Source organism: Terrapene carolina, unplaced genomic scaffold (assembly GCF_002925995.2).
Source record: "Terrapene carolina triunguis isolate 2854851 unplaced genomic scaffold, T_m_triunguis-2.0 Scaffold42, whole genome shotgun sequence".
In the NCBI taxonomy this organism is placed as follows: domain Eukaryota; kingdom Metazoa; phylum Chordata; order Testudines; family Emydidae; genus Terrapene; species Terrapene triunguis.
The window spans coordinates 12,082,018-12,097,963 of record NW_020664393.1 but is presented as its reverse complement, the minus strand read 5'-3'; the positions used below and the strand labels follow the sequence as shown (position 1 = coordinate 12,097,963).

The following is a 15,946-nucleotide window of genomic DNA, read 5'->3' as shown; positions in this document are numbered from 1 at the left end:
ATCATCACTGCTACTAGCAAACAGTTTGAATTTTTGAGAAAAGTTGCTGATCAAAGAAACAAAGATGAGAGGTTTGCACATTTACTGAATGGTTATTGACTGAACATGTCTAGATCACGACTATTAGGCACAGCCCCAAGTAAGGCTGGGTGTGGAGAGCACTGAGAGACATTCTGGACTTCCTGGTTTACAGCCAGAGCTGCTACACCCCTTTGGGGAGCAAGGCCTGCTCCTTGGGGTGGTGGGGCGGTGTGAAGCCTGGCCTTGCCTTGCCTCGCCTCCTTCCTGCACCTTTTGTGGTACTGAGAGACCTCATGGGAGCAGGGACTGCAATACTATGTGGCTCTTACACAGGACATAAAGGGCAGGGGGGAAGAGAGAAGGTTTTTTGCACACACTCACACCCACTATACATCTGGGGACAATCTGACCAAAAGTGATTATGCAAATCAATGCACTCTGAATGGCTAGACTGGCTAATAATGGCTGGCCAATATGGATATATAAATTGGCAAATCACAAGATTATTAAGAAATAACTGTATACCGATTATGAAAATTAAACACCTACAACTGGATGGGGAGGAAAAGGAATTGCATAACTCATAAAACTATAGCTATGCTGCACCTGAAACTGCACAACTGCCCTGCACTCTGTATAACATAACACGACAATATAAAAACATATATCAGATGCTTCCAAGAAAGAAGAGAATATCTATGTCTGCAGGCCTACTTGCTCTCTGCTATTCAAAGGCATTAATAAACAACACCTCTAATAGGTATATCTTGTTTCTATCTTAACCCAAGATAGCAAAGGCCACTTCAAAATGATTCAGTACAGGATGTGGCAGCGAAGGAGATAGCTGCAGGAATGGCAGAGCACTGGTGGACTTTCAGGATTGGCACTTGCTTGTCTGGCTGAAGAATGTCACAAACATATTTTTGTTAGTTTTATTTTAAAAATTATTCCAGTTAATTGTGTTTTAATGTTATCATTCAGTGTTACCAAACATATTTACATTAATTTTCCAATATGCTTAAATCAATTAATAATTTGCCACAGAACTCAGTACTGCTTGCCAGAGATATGGGTCTTTGAGTGCGAAGGAATTCTACAGAGCTAGGATATGTCAAAACTCCCACTGTTGAGCCCCAGCTAGATCTAGTATTTGATGATACCTTAGAATAGATTATGCTTTTCATTTACCTGGCTATGTGAGTGTGGCTAACCATATACAAATACATTATAATGTAGTATAAGAGTTTTATTAATATGCATTTGGGATGACTGAACTCAGAAAGCCATTCTAAGTGAGTGCCCATAAAATATTTAAATTACACCTCACTATAATGTATTGAGAACTATGGAATTCTTACCCACTTTCCCTATGGTTTAAATCCCACTTCCAGACCCAAAGGACAAAGATATTGGACCTGAAACCTGACACTGGCATACTGCTAGGAACGTTGTAGATACTCAAAACCTGAGTGTTGATAGTCATGTGAAAAACTATGAAGCCATGCAACAAATTGTGGAGACGTGAAACAAATTACATTTATCATGAACCTTTGACCATCTCATCTGCACTCTGACCACTAAACCACATCCAACAGGACTATGCCTACCCCCAAAACCTCTAAGCAGTTTCAAACAGTTGTCATTAAAAAAAAAAAAATCTTCCAGAGAAATATTTCCTTCGTTTTTTCCTCCTACCAGTTTATGTTCTTCTCCTGACTATCAAATTACTATTGTTGAAGGCTCTAGTAGAGCATATACAGCAGTGTTAAAGAAAAATAGGTACTTACATTTCCTGTAAACTATGAAACACACCAAAAAGTAAAAATAAGGAATTCCACTATGAAAAAAATATATCTGTGTTCTGATTTATTCCAATACACAAAATAATATCTAAAAACAACATCAAACAAAGGAATAAAACTCTTTAAATGACTGGATCCCAAGAAGAAAAAGACTTCAAATATGACTGAATGATTGATTTTATTAACCTGTTAAATTAACAAATATGCTGTCTAATAATTTATGATACTGCAAATGGTGAGATCTTCTAAAACAAATACTTGACATAGGAAAAAACGTGTGTAGAGCAGAGCTATGGCTTCAAGAACCTTGACTGTATAACTCATATCTGACTGTCACTACTGAAATGCTGACAGTGACTAAAGCACGATAGCTGTTTTGATAAGAATGAGTGCTATGCGTTGATGGCTAATTTGGCCATTGAAAACGTATTTTGTATGATAGTGGGTAAAAGTGTTCGACAGGACAACTCAGAAGGGACCTTTTAACTTACTATTTAAAAAAACAATAACTCTCTGCTATAGAAAATATCTTCTTCCTTTCAAACACTTAAAGAATTGCTGATGTCAGGTAAAGCAGAAATAGCAAATATTTATCCTCACATCAGGAAAGGATTACAGAACCAGAAAGCGGGTTAGATTTTTTTTTAAATGCATTTTCTACCTGATAAGCCTTGTGACTGATGCCATATACTAATGGATTTGCTCTCATCCGTACATAAAGATAAGTGTAACTTATCCACTTTACTGCTTCCTCCACATTAGTTACTGTTCCAAGAGCAACCTGTAAGTAGGAAGAGAGACAAAAATTGAACTTTCATATTAGAGGAAAACACAAGCATTAAGTTCATAATATACTGAATTCAGACCATTAGCACTAGATTAGAGAAAGTGTCCGTAGTTTTCCATTTTAAATATACTAAAATAATAATCATATAACAATCTCTTCTGAACCACCTATATATCTGCATTTCTAAAGCATGAATAACCACGATACCTTTTTTCACAGTAGATTTCAGATACTTGAGCACCTAAATGATCTTTTAATGTAAAAATTATAAACAGTAGAAAAGATCACGCAATACAGACTTCTACTACAAGGAATTTGTAATTCTTCTATGAACAAGATTCATATTTTAAACCTTTCAAACCATATAAACTTACCTTCCTGTCTGAGTTTAAGTGAGATGTTTGCAACCTGACTTAAATAGAAAATGTTTCAATTATATCCTCATATGTGTTTAAGAAGCCATATTATAAGGGAAAATGTCCTGAAATTGTGGAAATAAGATGACTGTAGATATTTTTCAAATTGGCACACCGGGCTTTTTACCATGTCTCCATATATTGTCATCACTTTAAAAATAGGTTTCACCTGCCTTTTATCTTTGAAGATTCACATACACATGGTCTCTAGCCAGGGCCAGTTGTCGGGGCGAGTGAGAAAGGCGCTCACCCCGGGTGGTAACTTCCGGGGGTGCCATACCGATGGGTGTTTTGTTTTGTTTTGCTTCTAGCCAGCCTTTATTTTATTATTGTTATTTTTTGCTTCACTGATTGGCCAGCTTATTTATTTATTTTTTTGGCTCGGTCACCAGTGTGGAGGGAAGAGAGATTGCAAAAACATTTTTCACCCTAGCCTGCAAAATGGCTAGGGCTGCTCCTGCCTTTAGCACACAGCTGTAATATCAGAATGTAACTGAAAGTTGAGTGGGTGATTTTATATATTTCTGTAGACTATTAATGCAACCATATTGAAACAATATTTCACTCAGGAATCTTTTTGTAAGTTAGTGGTACAGTATTGACACATTACATATTTACATTTTTAAAAAGGCAACTTCAGTTCTATTCTCTATCAGTTCTAGTCACAAAAGACAATTATTTTTGTTTTTATTCTAACATGTTAATATTACTTGGCTGTGAGAATTCAAGATTTCCATTATACTACTCAAACAAAATATACTCTTTTGCTTTGTTTCTCTCCATATTGTTTGGCAAACTCCTTAACAATGACTAATGTTAAAAGATCAATTTTCTTTTATGGTCTGTCTCTCAAATAAATCCATTCAATTACTTGGAAAAAAAAAAAGCACACACAATGGTAAGCAATTTCTAATTCTCAGATCTACAGATCTACGTTAATAATAGGGAAATTCATTATTATGAAATAGGAAACAAACAAAAAGCCCAACCTTACACTAAAAATAATACTGACACCCCAAATCTACTGTTAGTTAAACCAGTTTAAATCTGGAGTAACCCCTTTTGACTTCAATAATGAATGTTCATACTTAAATCTCAGCTAGGGCTATGCTTCATAAGACTGGCTTGTTTCCCAATAGGATAGAAATGGACACCAAATAAGTAATATTTTGATAAGTGCATATATTCATGGGACACTGAATGGGTTAAGAATGCACAATTATCCTAAGCTACTTTAACTCAGTTGAAAGGGAGGGAAGACATCTTATCTAGTGCATAAGCTTATTATCAATTTGCTACCCAAACTAATTTGTGCATTTGATTTCTCCCCATGACTCAATAAACCCCTTTCCGGTACATAACCTGAAGTAGCATAATGACATCTTTCAATATTACAAAACCCCTCCTGAAAATATCTAATTTCGAATCATCAAGGTATAAAGCTCTTATTCTGGAAGATAGCAAAGTCTGACACGAGTCAAAAACAAACCACTGTTTCTGCCTCATTCATTTTAATTACTCATTTTGCATTTAGATTTGTTCAAAATTAAATATTTCCATAGTTAAAAGCAAAGCTAAGGAGGAAGATAGTAAGAATGTGTAGTATAGATGGGTTGCAGATGAAATCTGTAAATGTTTGTAAGGCTTTAAAACCTATTAATGCTCATCATTTTTTTAAGTACTGTACTCACTGAATGCCATATGGAGAAAATAGTGAAAGATACTTCTGAATATTTGCTGCCATCTAGTGACCACCTAAAGTTCCTGTGGATTGTTGGATAAGGTCAACATAGGCTAACAACAAAGTACTTTCTACTGCAAACACTTAAGAGTAATTATGAAACAAATGGTCTATAAAATGAGAAACTGTCCTACACCAATAAAGAGAAGGGAGCTGTATCATTCTTCAGTAAAGGTAAAGAATTTGAGTAAAAGGAAAAGACACACTGAAGAGGGCTAATTTAAGGGAATAAATCTGAACTATAGAAGCATTCTATTTAAGTTCAGGAATATAGTAGGTTTTTATTTTGTAAATATAGTAAGAACTATTTTTCTTATAATTTCTTTGAATCCCCTGTACAAAGATCAAATAAAGACAACCTATCAATTCGCTATCTTTTAAACATAGTCTCTTTGCTAGAGATAAAAAAGAAAAGCTCAATAAATCCTATCAGAATCAAATTTTCTTTAATTCTTCACTCTTCCATGCTAAATAATCTTATGCTTGGTCATTTCCTCTGAAACGTAAGATCCACCACTGCTGAACTTTTCTAGACCTATTCTATCTCAGTTAGAATCTTCCTAAATAGCTTGTCTACACTCATCTCATTGTCCCTAAAACAAATTGCGAATCTTGCTAGCACTGGTGCAGCTTTACAGAGTTAGCAATGGGGGAGACTCTTGTATAGAGAAGGTGCCGGTGGCCATCAGGACTTCAAGACACTATATCTTCTAGACTTGATCTAAAAGGAATTTGAAAACTGGTGGTAATATGCTGGTGACCGCTCTACAAAACCACTCCCATTGTTTCTGCCACAGTCAATAGTTGGGTGATTCTGAGGGGAAAAAAGCCAGTGTAGACACAGCCTATGTGAGGTGATCAAAACTGAACACACTACCTCAGATGATGGTGTGCCACTGTTCAGTGTAATGGTATCCCATTTGCATTTTATTTTATTTTATTTTTTTCCTCCAAAGTGTTTTTGGCCTATTGGAGACGTATTCTGCTACTTATGATGATTCCTACAACTTTTCAAGCTTATATCTAATCAGTATATATGTGAAGATCTAATCAGTATACGACTATTGCTGAACTCAAAGAGATAAATGATCAGGTTGCCATCTAGAAAAACAATAGACTACTGTAACTGGTTTGACTTACTATTGATTTTCTGTAATCAAGCGAACACCAATCTTTCCTGCCTTGTCATGACAGTAGGATAAATCATGTCCTGCATATCAGATACCATAAAAAAATCGTTTCATGGTCTTGTCAATGCCTTACTTTGAGTTTTCAGCATTTTCAGTTAATCTACAGTATTGCTACTTCCACTAAAATGTTCATAAACAATCATTAGCACACTTCTCAACAGATTCTCAGCTGATTTAGCTGCACTGAAGCCAGTGGAATTTCATTAACATGCACCAGCTGGGGATCTGGCCCTTAAAGTACAATATTACAATTACATTACAATACATTGGTCTTTTAAAAAAATAATCAGACTTTCAGAATTTCGTTCTACTTCTTTGCTTATTTATATGGTGGACCAATAATTAAGAGACCCTAAACGGTTTAGTGTTGCAGCATATCACAACTTCTTAGTTTTTTTTAAACCATTTAAGTAACACAATATTTATTATTCATTATTTATTTTTTTATTATTGTAGCACCTAAGAGCCTCAGCCTTAGACCAGGACCCCATTGTGCTAGGTGCTGTACAAACACAGAACAAAAAGACAGTCATGCTTGTTTATTATTTTGGGAATTTGGCATACAAAATATTCCTTTCTACACTAGTTTGCCAATTTTCTTTCTCCCCTCTCACTCCCAGTTTTTAACTTAGTGTAATAAAAATTAAAATTACTATATTTTAGCATATTGCATATTCTCTAAATTTTTTTGTGATCTGGTCAGTCTTATTAACTACTGAAGTATATATATTATGTGATTCAGTTACTCCCCAACTCCCGCTCGTGTTGTTAACTTCTCTGACGTTATAATGCATTGCTTTACGTTTCATACTGAAGGTAACTGTGTGATCTACAATATTGTCTTTGCAATGGGTAAAAAAGCCTCAGCATTTTTACAGAGTACCATTTGGGTATTTGGATACTGTTAAGGATCATTTGAATTTCCATTGGGTCCACCTTTGGGCCTAGGATGGATTTCATTCATGTTTGAGGACATTAAATTATGCTACTGAACATTTTAATGCCTATTTAGTAAAATATTATCATATTCCTCTCTGTTATAGATCTGAAGCCACAATATTATAGATTACTTACAATTCTTCATAAACAGGCTAACTTTGTTATGGATGTTAGTCTTACTAGGAATATGAAATACTTGCACTCCATTTTTTAAAATTTAAATATTTTGTTGCCTAGCAGTTACTCCAGATGAGTACGATTCCAACATTACAGAGCACTTTCTCCCACATCTGTCTTGCTTTTACATACTCCTTTTCCTTGTGACTATTCTACATGAGGATTAAGTGCCCATTTGGATACATACCAGCTCAGCTGGTACTATGGAATGATATTTACCTTTCCAAGTCTTCTGTAATTAGTTTTGTTTGATGGTGTCTAAGCTAATGAAATGTAGATAATTTATTATTAAATGGAAGAAAAACAAATAATAATGCTACATTAAAGCATCACAGTTAAAATCACAAACCCAGAAAATGCAAAAGTTAGGGTTCCAAAAACAATGCTAACGGCACATTTGTTTAACAGCAGACAGCTGCAGCAAGTCTGGGTTAGCGGAAGCTTGGTACATTGATTTGTTATGTGTTTGTACAATGCGTAGCACAATGAAGTCCTGATTTAACAGGAGTCTATGGGTGTTGTTATGCTAGAATATAATAGATCATAATAAATGGTAGGCACTAGCTTCGTCTTTGCAACGAACGAAACAAACATTTAAAATGGAAACTGTGAATTTGCAGAATATTCTAGAATGCAGCAAAACAGCAAACAAAAATGAGAATGTCCCTAAAATGATGTTTACCTATCCTTGATATGAAGCTAGATGTTTACCTAGCTGATTTTAAAAGTGCAAATTAACTTTAAAAAAAATTGGACTTTTGCCCTTCTTTTCTTTACCCTATAAAGAAGACCTGCAAAAATTAATCCTCCTCTCCCTCAAAAAGGATATGTTTTCTGCTTGCTCTGTTTTAACCATAGAAATATCAATGTCAGGTATGGTCTTTGGTTTTGCTGAAAAAGCACAAGAATCTTGTGCTATTATACCTTATTTGAAGAGATAAGGTGTTGATGCTCTAATAAAATGTTCCTTCTCCAAAATATTAGTCAGTCACTGGAATTAAATAGACATTAAGAAAAAGAAACAAACCCCAAAATTTTAGACATTCTAACTAAAGGTCCCTTCCCTCCTGAATTATTATAAATGCTTGTGATGCTATCATTTCACTAGTTCCCCACTTGTCCTAGGACAGAGAAAACCTGAATTTATAATGTAAAAATAAAGCGGAAAAATAAATACTTTTTGGGAAGGGGAAAAAATAGTAAAACAATTAAATCACCCTTTCAGGCCTTCTTCATACATCATAAGAAACAAATAAAAGGCATAAACCCAATATTTTCCTATGAAATCTTTCAGGATTTTGCTGTATGTTTTTCCAGTGAAACTATTCCTAACACAAATTGTCCTAGCAGAGTTGTGAGCATCATCTCCTATGTTAATCCAAGCCCTCTGAGCAGCCCAAGAATATGAAGAGAAGTCACAACAGGGCTAGGGCTCTTCTAAAAATCTTAGTAGATGGCAAACAGCGATGCTCAGAAGTGATTATTTTTCCAATTAAAAAAAATATTGTTAAAAAAAAGTTTTCCCTTGCCAAGCAAAATCACTAATCCCCAGTGAACATTACGTTGAAGCAAAGTTTCAAACTTAACGGGACAAATGGTGCCACTAATGCTCTCTTTATACCAGGTGATGATCTGGCCCACACTGTTTCTTCATTAGCTCTATTTACTAGAGTACAGCTAGATTTTCTTTTAATTAAACATGTATTATTTAACTCATCCATGGGTGAATTAAAAAGGAAAATCAATTACAGCAGAGACTAAACATGTAAAATTTCATTTAAAAAAGCCAATATTTAGGAAGTTATGAATGTGAAAACAGCGTTATAACAGAAATCATTTTGCAACTTCTACTGTTGTCGACACTAGCAGGCACCAGTTAATATGTTATTGTTCTCAAACTTCATTGCACCATGACCCCCTTCTGACAACAAAAATTACTACACAACCCCAGGTCGGGGGCTAAAGCCCAAGCCCTGCCACCCCAGGTTGAAGCCCTTGGGCGATGGGGGTCGGGCTTTGGCCTTGGCCCTGGGCCCCAGCAAGTCTAACGCCATCCCAGGTGACCCCATTAAAACGGGGTTGCGACCCATTTTGGGGTCCTGACCCACAGTTTGAGAACCGCTGGATCAGAACCATTGACCGGCCTAAGAATTATTTTAGTTACCATGTCTGGATATGTTTTTAGTTCACATTGGAGGTGGTTGCATGCATTCCAAAATCTTTATCACCAGCTAGAGCTCTAATTTGTATGTTTTGATAAATAAATATATAACGTGTGTGTGGAGTCTGGGTAGGCGGGCACCCATTCATTCTGCAACAGTACCAATGGCCAGCACGTATCTAAGATTTTAAAGTTCAGCTGGACAAGTTCTGCCTGCTTTATATTCAAAAAATAAAAATAAAAAAATAATCATTTGATTTAACAGGGAAAAAACTAACTATAATTAACATTGCTCTGTTCCGTAAGTGCTAATTAGCAATAGTGTGTTATGTATTTAAATCAAAATTCCTATATAATTTTATAAAATTATATCAACTAAAAATAGTATCTCTAGAAAATAAGATGGGGAGAGACTTACATGGTGTTATCAATTACCTTCATTAGATTCCATCAAAAGGATCCTCCTACATCCATCACAGTTAAAGATTTATATCACAGCTGTACAATACATTAATTAGTGATTGTCCTGGAAGAACTGTGCATCTGTCAATGTGATTTACAATCTTCTACCTTCTTCCTCACCTCCACCAGTAATTACTATCTCTACTAGAATATATGAGTCATGACATCAGTCATATTAACACTGGCATTAGGAGATAAACTGGCATATCCTATATGTTGTGCTACGCCAAGTAACAGTTTTGTGAACTTCTCCAGGGGCCAAAGAACTCTCAAATTACTTCTCATATAGGCTTTTGAAAACATGAGTTTTTTAAGCCAATTCCACACCTAAGTTTTCCAAAGGTGCTCATTGCAACTGAAAGTCTTGTCTGGCCAGGAGGAAGTAAAGAGTTTGGGGCTCCTTTAAGCATCTCTTCTAAATTTGAGTTACACGGGACTTACCTGAGTGGAACCAAAGGGGGAACAGGAAGTGGACGGTCAAGAGGAAAGCATTTATATCCCATGCAGTCTGGAAGGAACCCTCTCTCTCATTAATCAGAGATCAGCAACACCACCTCCAACCATGGGATCAGAGTAAGACTGTGTTTTTATGATCTGCTGTAGGCATTGCACTAGTCATTGTTTTTCTTTCAGGGCTGGGAAAGAATTTTTCCCTCAATGCCAAATTGGCTGAGGTGGGGTGGGCTTTTTGCCTTGCTCACAGGTCAGGGATCCAGTGGGGGTAGGTAAGGAGGTTAAGCCAAGATGCCACAATTTAGCAGGTACCAGGTGTCCAGTGCAGTACTTGTTACAGAGACGATACAGTTCCCTAATAAATAGCAGTTGGAAGGGGATTTAGGGGAAGTCATCCATTAAAGAAGATGGGAAAAGGAAGGTTGGAGCTCCTAAAGTCAGACAACGGGGAGACAACCCACCCCCCTTTCCCTCCCAGTTCCTCTTAACCCTCCTATGAGAGGCGGATGGAGGGGTCCCAGCAACAGGCTTGGACCAGGTTAGAAAAGGGGAGAGTTGACAGCGGCACTCGCAAATAAGTGGAAATGATTGAGAAAAGCCCTGTACAATTTCTTATTGAGTATTCCCAGATAAGTTAAATGAGGAGAGTTGAGGCCTAATTAAACTACATCCATTGCTGGTTGTGGAAAAAAGGCAAAGCTTCATTAATAAAGTCTTTGCATAATGCTTCAAGATAGGAAAAATACATTAACATAGCTCCCCGTACATTAAAAAGGCAGATTCTAGAAAGACAGATGCACAACCAGCTACTCTTTTACGATAAGTCCATACCAGAAAACTTGCTTAAAAGCAGGCAATACAATTGTCTGTTTCTTTAAAAATCACAAAGATTGAAAGCTATCACTATCACTTACATAAGAAAACTTGATGTGGTTTTGGCAATAACTTGTGGCATGTTTCCAAAGGGGGATAATGTCCTTTTTGCAATAACCATTATGACCCGATGTTGGTGTTAAGACAGCTCTATAAAGATGGACACTTCTCTGCTCTGAGGCCATTCATGAGAAAAAATTGCAGTAACTCTGATTTTGTAATTTACTGCAATTTCTAGGAAAACAGAGCACTTAGAGGGAACCCATCACTCTTCTAGAAATCAGAAGACTCTTGTCCAAAAGAAATTTCTCCAAGTTCTCTTTCCAACCTCTCAATCATATATAATTTATGTTTTGTTATTTTAATATTATTATCTCTACCCCAGAAAAGACCCCAGGTAGCCTAATTAGTTATTAAAAATAAGTTTTATAGTTAAACAGATGAATAAATGCTTAACAGATATAAAAATCTTGGCTAAAATCCTAGTTTTTCAGTCATAGGATTATCCATACCTATTAAATTTAACTTTTTATTGGCATGTAGTATTCAGATATTATAAGGTAAGACAGCTAATTGATAGGATTTTCTTCAACTTTTGTTCAAAGGACAGTAGTCAGACACAAAAGCTGGGTATTTGAGTTGGAAACTTTCAAGCCCTTTATTAGTTGGCTCAATCTTCTGTTCCATACTACAGCTATTTAATTTTGCACTGTTTTCCTTCTGACAGAGGCACAAAACAGGACTGTCTCCTTTCATGGATTTTGCCTTTTCTGCACAACTACCAATTGGCTTAATCACTTAAACCTTAGTGTGCTGTGGGACACTCAAACCTCCTTAACTTATGGATATGAAGTGATCCATGTCTCCGTATTTTCTAAATTAAATCAAAGATTAAGGTATAGGTTTAGACTGCGGTTTTCAAAGCCAACTGAGGGTATATTTTAATGGAAATTGTGTATCAAAATGCACAGAGATATAAGAATTGCCATACTGGGTCAGACCTGTGGTCCATTTAATTCACTATCATGTCTCTGACACTGGATAGTACCAGATGCTTCACAGGAAGGCACAAGAAACTGCAGAAGAAGCAGATATGTGGTAATCTGCCATTGATTAAGGTCTCATCCTGATCCAATAGTTAGAGATTGGTTTAAACCCTGAAACATGAGATTTTATCTTCCTTCCATTGTTCTTTTCATTAGTATTAACAGCAGGTCTTGTTATTCATACACTTGTCCAATTCCTCTTTGAATATTTATAAGTTCTTGGCCTCAATGACATCATACAACAATGAATTCCACAGTCTAAATACATGTTGAGTGAAAAAGTATTTCCTTTGTAAATTTTTAGTTTGCCATTTTTCAATTTCATTGAATATCTCTTTTTTCTTGCATTATGAAACAGGGAGAACATCTGATACATATTTTTATCATGTTTCCTCTTATTCATCTCTTTTCTAAGGTAAACAATCCCAATCTTTCTAGCCTTCATATGAGAGTTTTTCCCCACCTAATCATACTCCTTGCCTTCTCTGAACCCCACTCTAATTCTGCAGTATCCTTTTTGAGTGATCTGTATTGTTCACAATATTCCATATGAGTCTGCAACTTTAATATAGTTTTATAATACTATACTTTTTTTTCTGTATTGTTCTCCATACCATCCCTTATGCATCTTGGATACTCTTTTTAACCAAACCCGCACATTGAGCGTAGTTATTAACTGAGTGGATCACAATGATGCCCAGATCTCTTTCCTGTATTAGTACAGTTAATTTAGAACCCTGTAAGGTTTATGATTACTACAAAATTTCCCCTCCACTGTGCAATACATTGTATTTATCAACATTGGATTTCATCTGCCATCGTGTAGACCATTCAGCTACCTTGATTAAGTCCTTCTGAAGTTCCTCATAGTATTTTATGAACTTAACTATCTTAATAACTTTGTTATGGCCTAGCTGGCTTTGAAAATTTCAACATTAGCTAAATCACTTTATGATATAAACCCTATCATTATAGTAACTGCAATTTTAAAGTGGAGCATAGTAGCTTCACTTACTTGAAATTTTTACCCCAGAATACAAAAGAAATAGAGAAAATCTATTTGCACGGAACTCAAATTGTTAGGTACTGTTTTCTCAACTCATGAACTGGTGTCAAGAAAAAACTCCATTGCAACTTGCGCTGAGGTGACAGATTTCCAGTCAATCCTGTATAGAGAAGATCTCCATTTGCATTAAGTTTTGGAATTTTTGCTTCACTGTGCACACGTCCCTCCAGATATGCATACAGGATGTTTTCGATACAACAAACCTAATTATGTCAAATATATACAAATGTGGTAATAACACAATGTGACATATGTTAGAAATCTATCAAGGGGCTGTTTCTGGTACAAAGTTCTTGACAAAATGGCTCAGTTTACTTCAAGTCTGCTATTTGCAGGTACAGTATTTCTTGAATTTTTTATTTTGGATATTGTGTTACCTGCCCAATTTATTGGAATGTAAGTTAGCTGAGGCATAAATTACTCTATTAGACATATTGTTTAAATTCTTTTGCATGGACATAGAGTATTGACCTACTCTTTAAGCCTGGGTTAGAAATAATCAGTAAAAATGCTTGATCTACCTACACAGCAGAAAGACTTGATAGGTTCTACAGTATGTTCTTTTCAGAGTTTCATTTCTATTTTACCACAGGTATTAGATTTATAGCTTCACTTCCCTCTTTTCTTTTCCTGACCCTCAATTTTTATTAAAGTATATTATTGACTAACCTTGGTCTTTCATCGAGAGAGAGAGAGAAAGAGAGAAAGCACTGGAATGGGTTACCTAGGGAGGTGGTGGAATCTCTGTCCTTAGAGGTTTTTAAGGCCCGGCTTGACAAAGCCCTGGGTGGGATGATTTAGTTGGTGTTGGTCCTGCCTTGAGCAGGGAGTTGGACTAGATGATCTCCTGAGGTCTCTTCCAACCCGATTCTGCTATGATTCTACGAAATCTTGCTCTGGGGGAAAATGGTGGGAGATTCACAGGCCCTATCTCCTCTTCTTCCCACAAGCAGATCAAAGGTGTATTGGGAGAAGAGCACAGCAGGGCTGCTGTCAGCTCTGTAGCAGCAGGCCTACGGAACTCAGTGCTCAGGACAGTAGCTGATCCACCAAGCTCCCTCCAGTGTTGTTCTCCCTTTGCTCTGCCTCATTTTTGGGCAAAGAGGAATAGCAGATGGTCACAGGCGTTTCCTTTTCTAACCCTCCTGTGTCTCTCTCCTATTCTGGGGTGTGTGGGAGGAGGGGATTTTCTTTCCCTTTGCCCCCAAGCCACACCAGGTTCCTTGGGGGGCACCACTAGGAGATGCTCCTGTCCAGAACCCTTGCTACACTCCAAAACTTCCAGATATTTTTAAATTGTATGGCGGTGTGGGAGAGGGATGGGAAGCACATGTGAACATTTTCACCCTTCCATAGTATTTTATGGCTAATGCTCTTTGAAGTAGCTGAAGCCTTTTCAGGCAGGTGCTGCAGCCCCAACTACACCCATCCCCAGGGCTGTACTGATGTATAAATCTACTTGGACAGGGATTCTTCCTGCAAACAGGGATTGAAAAGAGAGTCTCAATCAAGAGAGCCCAAAACATCAAAAACTGAGACACACCAAATCTGGTCATTTGCTCACCCTGAGCCTCACACTTCTATGAAAAGTGGTACCAGGAAGTAGACCTGCACTTTTCAGAAACTATTACATCTGTTTTAGCTTTATGTTTGGTTTTTAACTATTACTCATATTTTTTCCTTTTTTATATAACTTGGCCCTCCAATCACAAAACAACAATTACAAAAGACTAACGTAATGACAAACAATAAAGCAAAGAAATACATGGATAAAAGAGTGAAACATATACCCAAACATCAAGACATAATGTGATCCATTAATAAAGTCATTAAGGCTTTCAAGGTTTCAAAAGGTTACTGAAGGGCATTTAAGTTAAATATAACTTTGAATTTCTTTACTTTTATTGGAAAAAAGTTTAAGTGCTTTTGAAAAGTGATTTACCCTTCTTGATTTGGAATACATACTTAGATTTCCGAATGTCCCAGAAAAAATATTTTTTAATTGGTTACTATAATGACTAGCCTTTGAAAAGTTATATTTTATTATGATTAAAGAAAAATGTAGTCTGCAAATAACTATGACATTTTCAAAGAAAATAGATTTTCATTTGAGATTTTAATTTAAGCAAACTGATGACTTGCTGTTTGTAACAAATCTGTTTCAATTACTACTGTAAAACTAATATCAAAGAGAAAGAACAGGTCAAACCAGAATATGAGTTACACTTCCTAGCTCAAGGTTCAATAAATTAAATATTAAAGTTTTCACAAATAAAGGATAACTTTTCCAAAAAATTATTATTATTTTTTTAGAAAATTTCTTGTTAGTTTGTTTTATATATATATATATATATATAAACTGTATAACAGTATAAAAGTAAAAGGAAATATTTTTATACTTTGCCTTTATTAATAAACTTTATACAGAGCATTGGAACAATCCAGTTATGCTAATTAAATCCAGATTCTCCTAAAATAATTCTGTGTAAAAATATAAAAAAAGATTATAGGTTCTTCTGTACCTAGGGCTTATATCTGTTATATTGACTCTCCATATTTTGACTTGTAATATCTATAATTACTTTCTGCTGTGCTTGTAACGCTTTGTGATACCACGCGCCTGTGCAAAGTGTTACTTATTGTTCATTTCTCTTAAATCAAAATATAGACCTGTAAAATCCCTTTATTGGGTGGCGTTTCTATTGGTTTATAGCAGGGCCGGCTCCAGGCACCAGGCACCCAAGCACATGCTTGGGGCGGCACCTGGTAAGGGGCGGCGGGGGGAGCGCGGCGCGGCATTCCGCGGGGGGGG

At 36.2% G+C, this 15,946-nt stretch overlaps 1 protein-coding gene across 1 annotated transcript in view; it reads right to left on the bottom strand.

Annotated features, from left to right (window-relative positions):
- Positions 1-15,946, bottom strand: part of ASCC3 (activating signal cointegrator 1 complex subunit 3) — a 447,702-nt gene that overhangs the window by 133,140 nt on the left and 298,616 nt on the right. Inside the window, 1 exon segment of the mRNA XM_029912229.1 lies at positions 2,485-2,604. Within this exon segment, the coding sequence (XP_029768089.1) occupies positions 2,485-2,604 (120 nt within the window).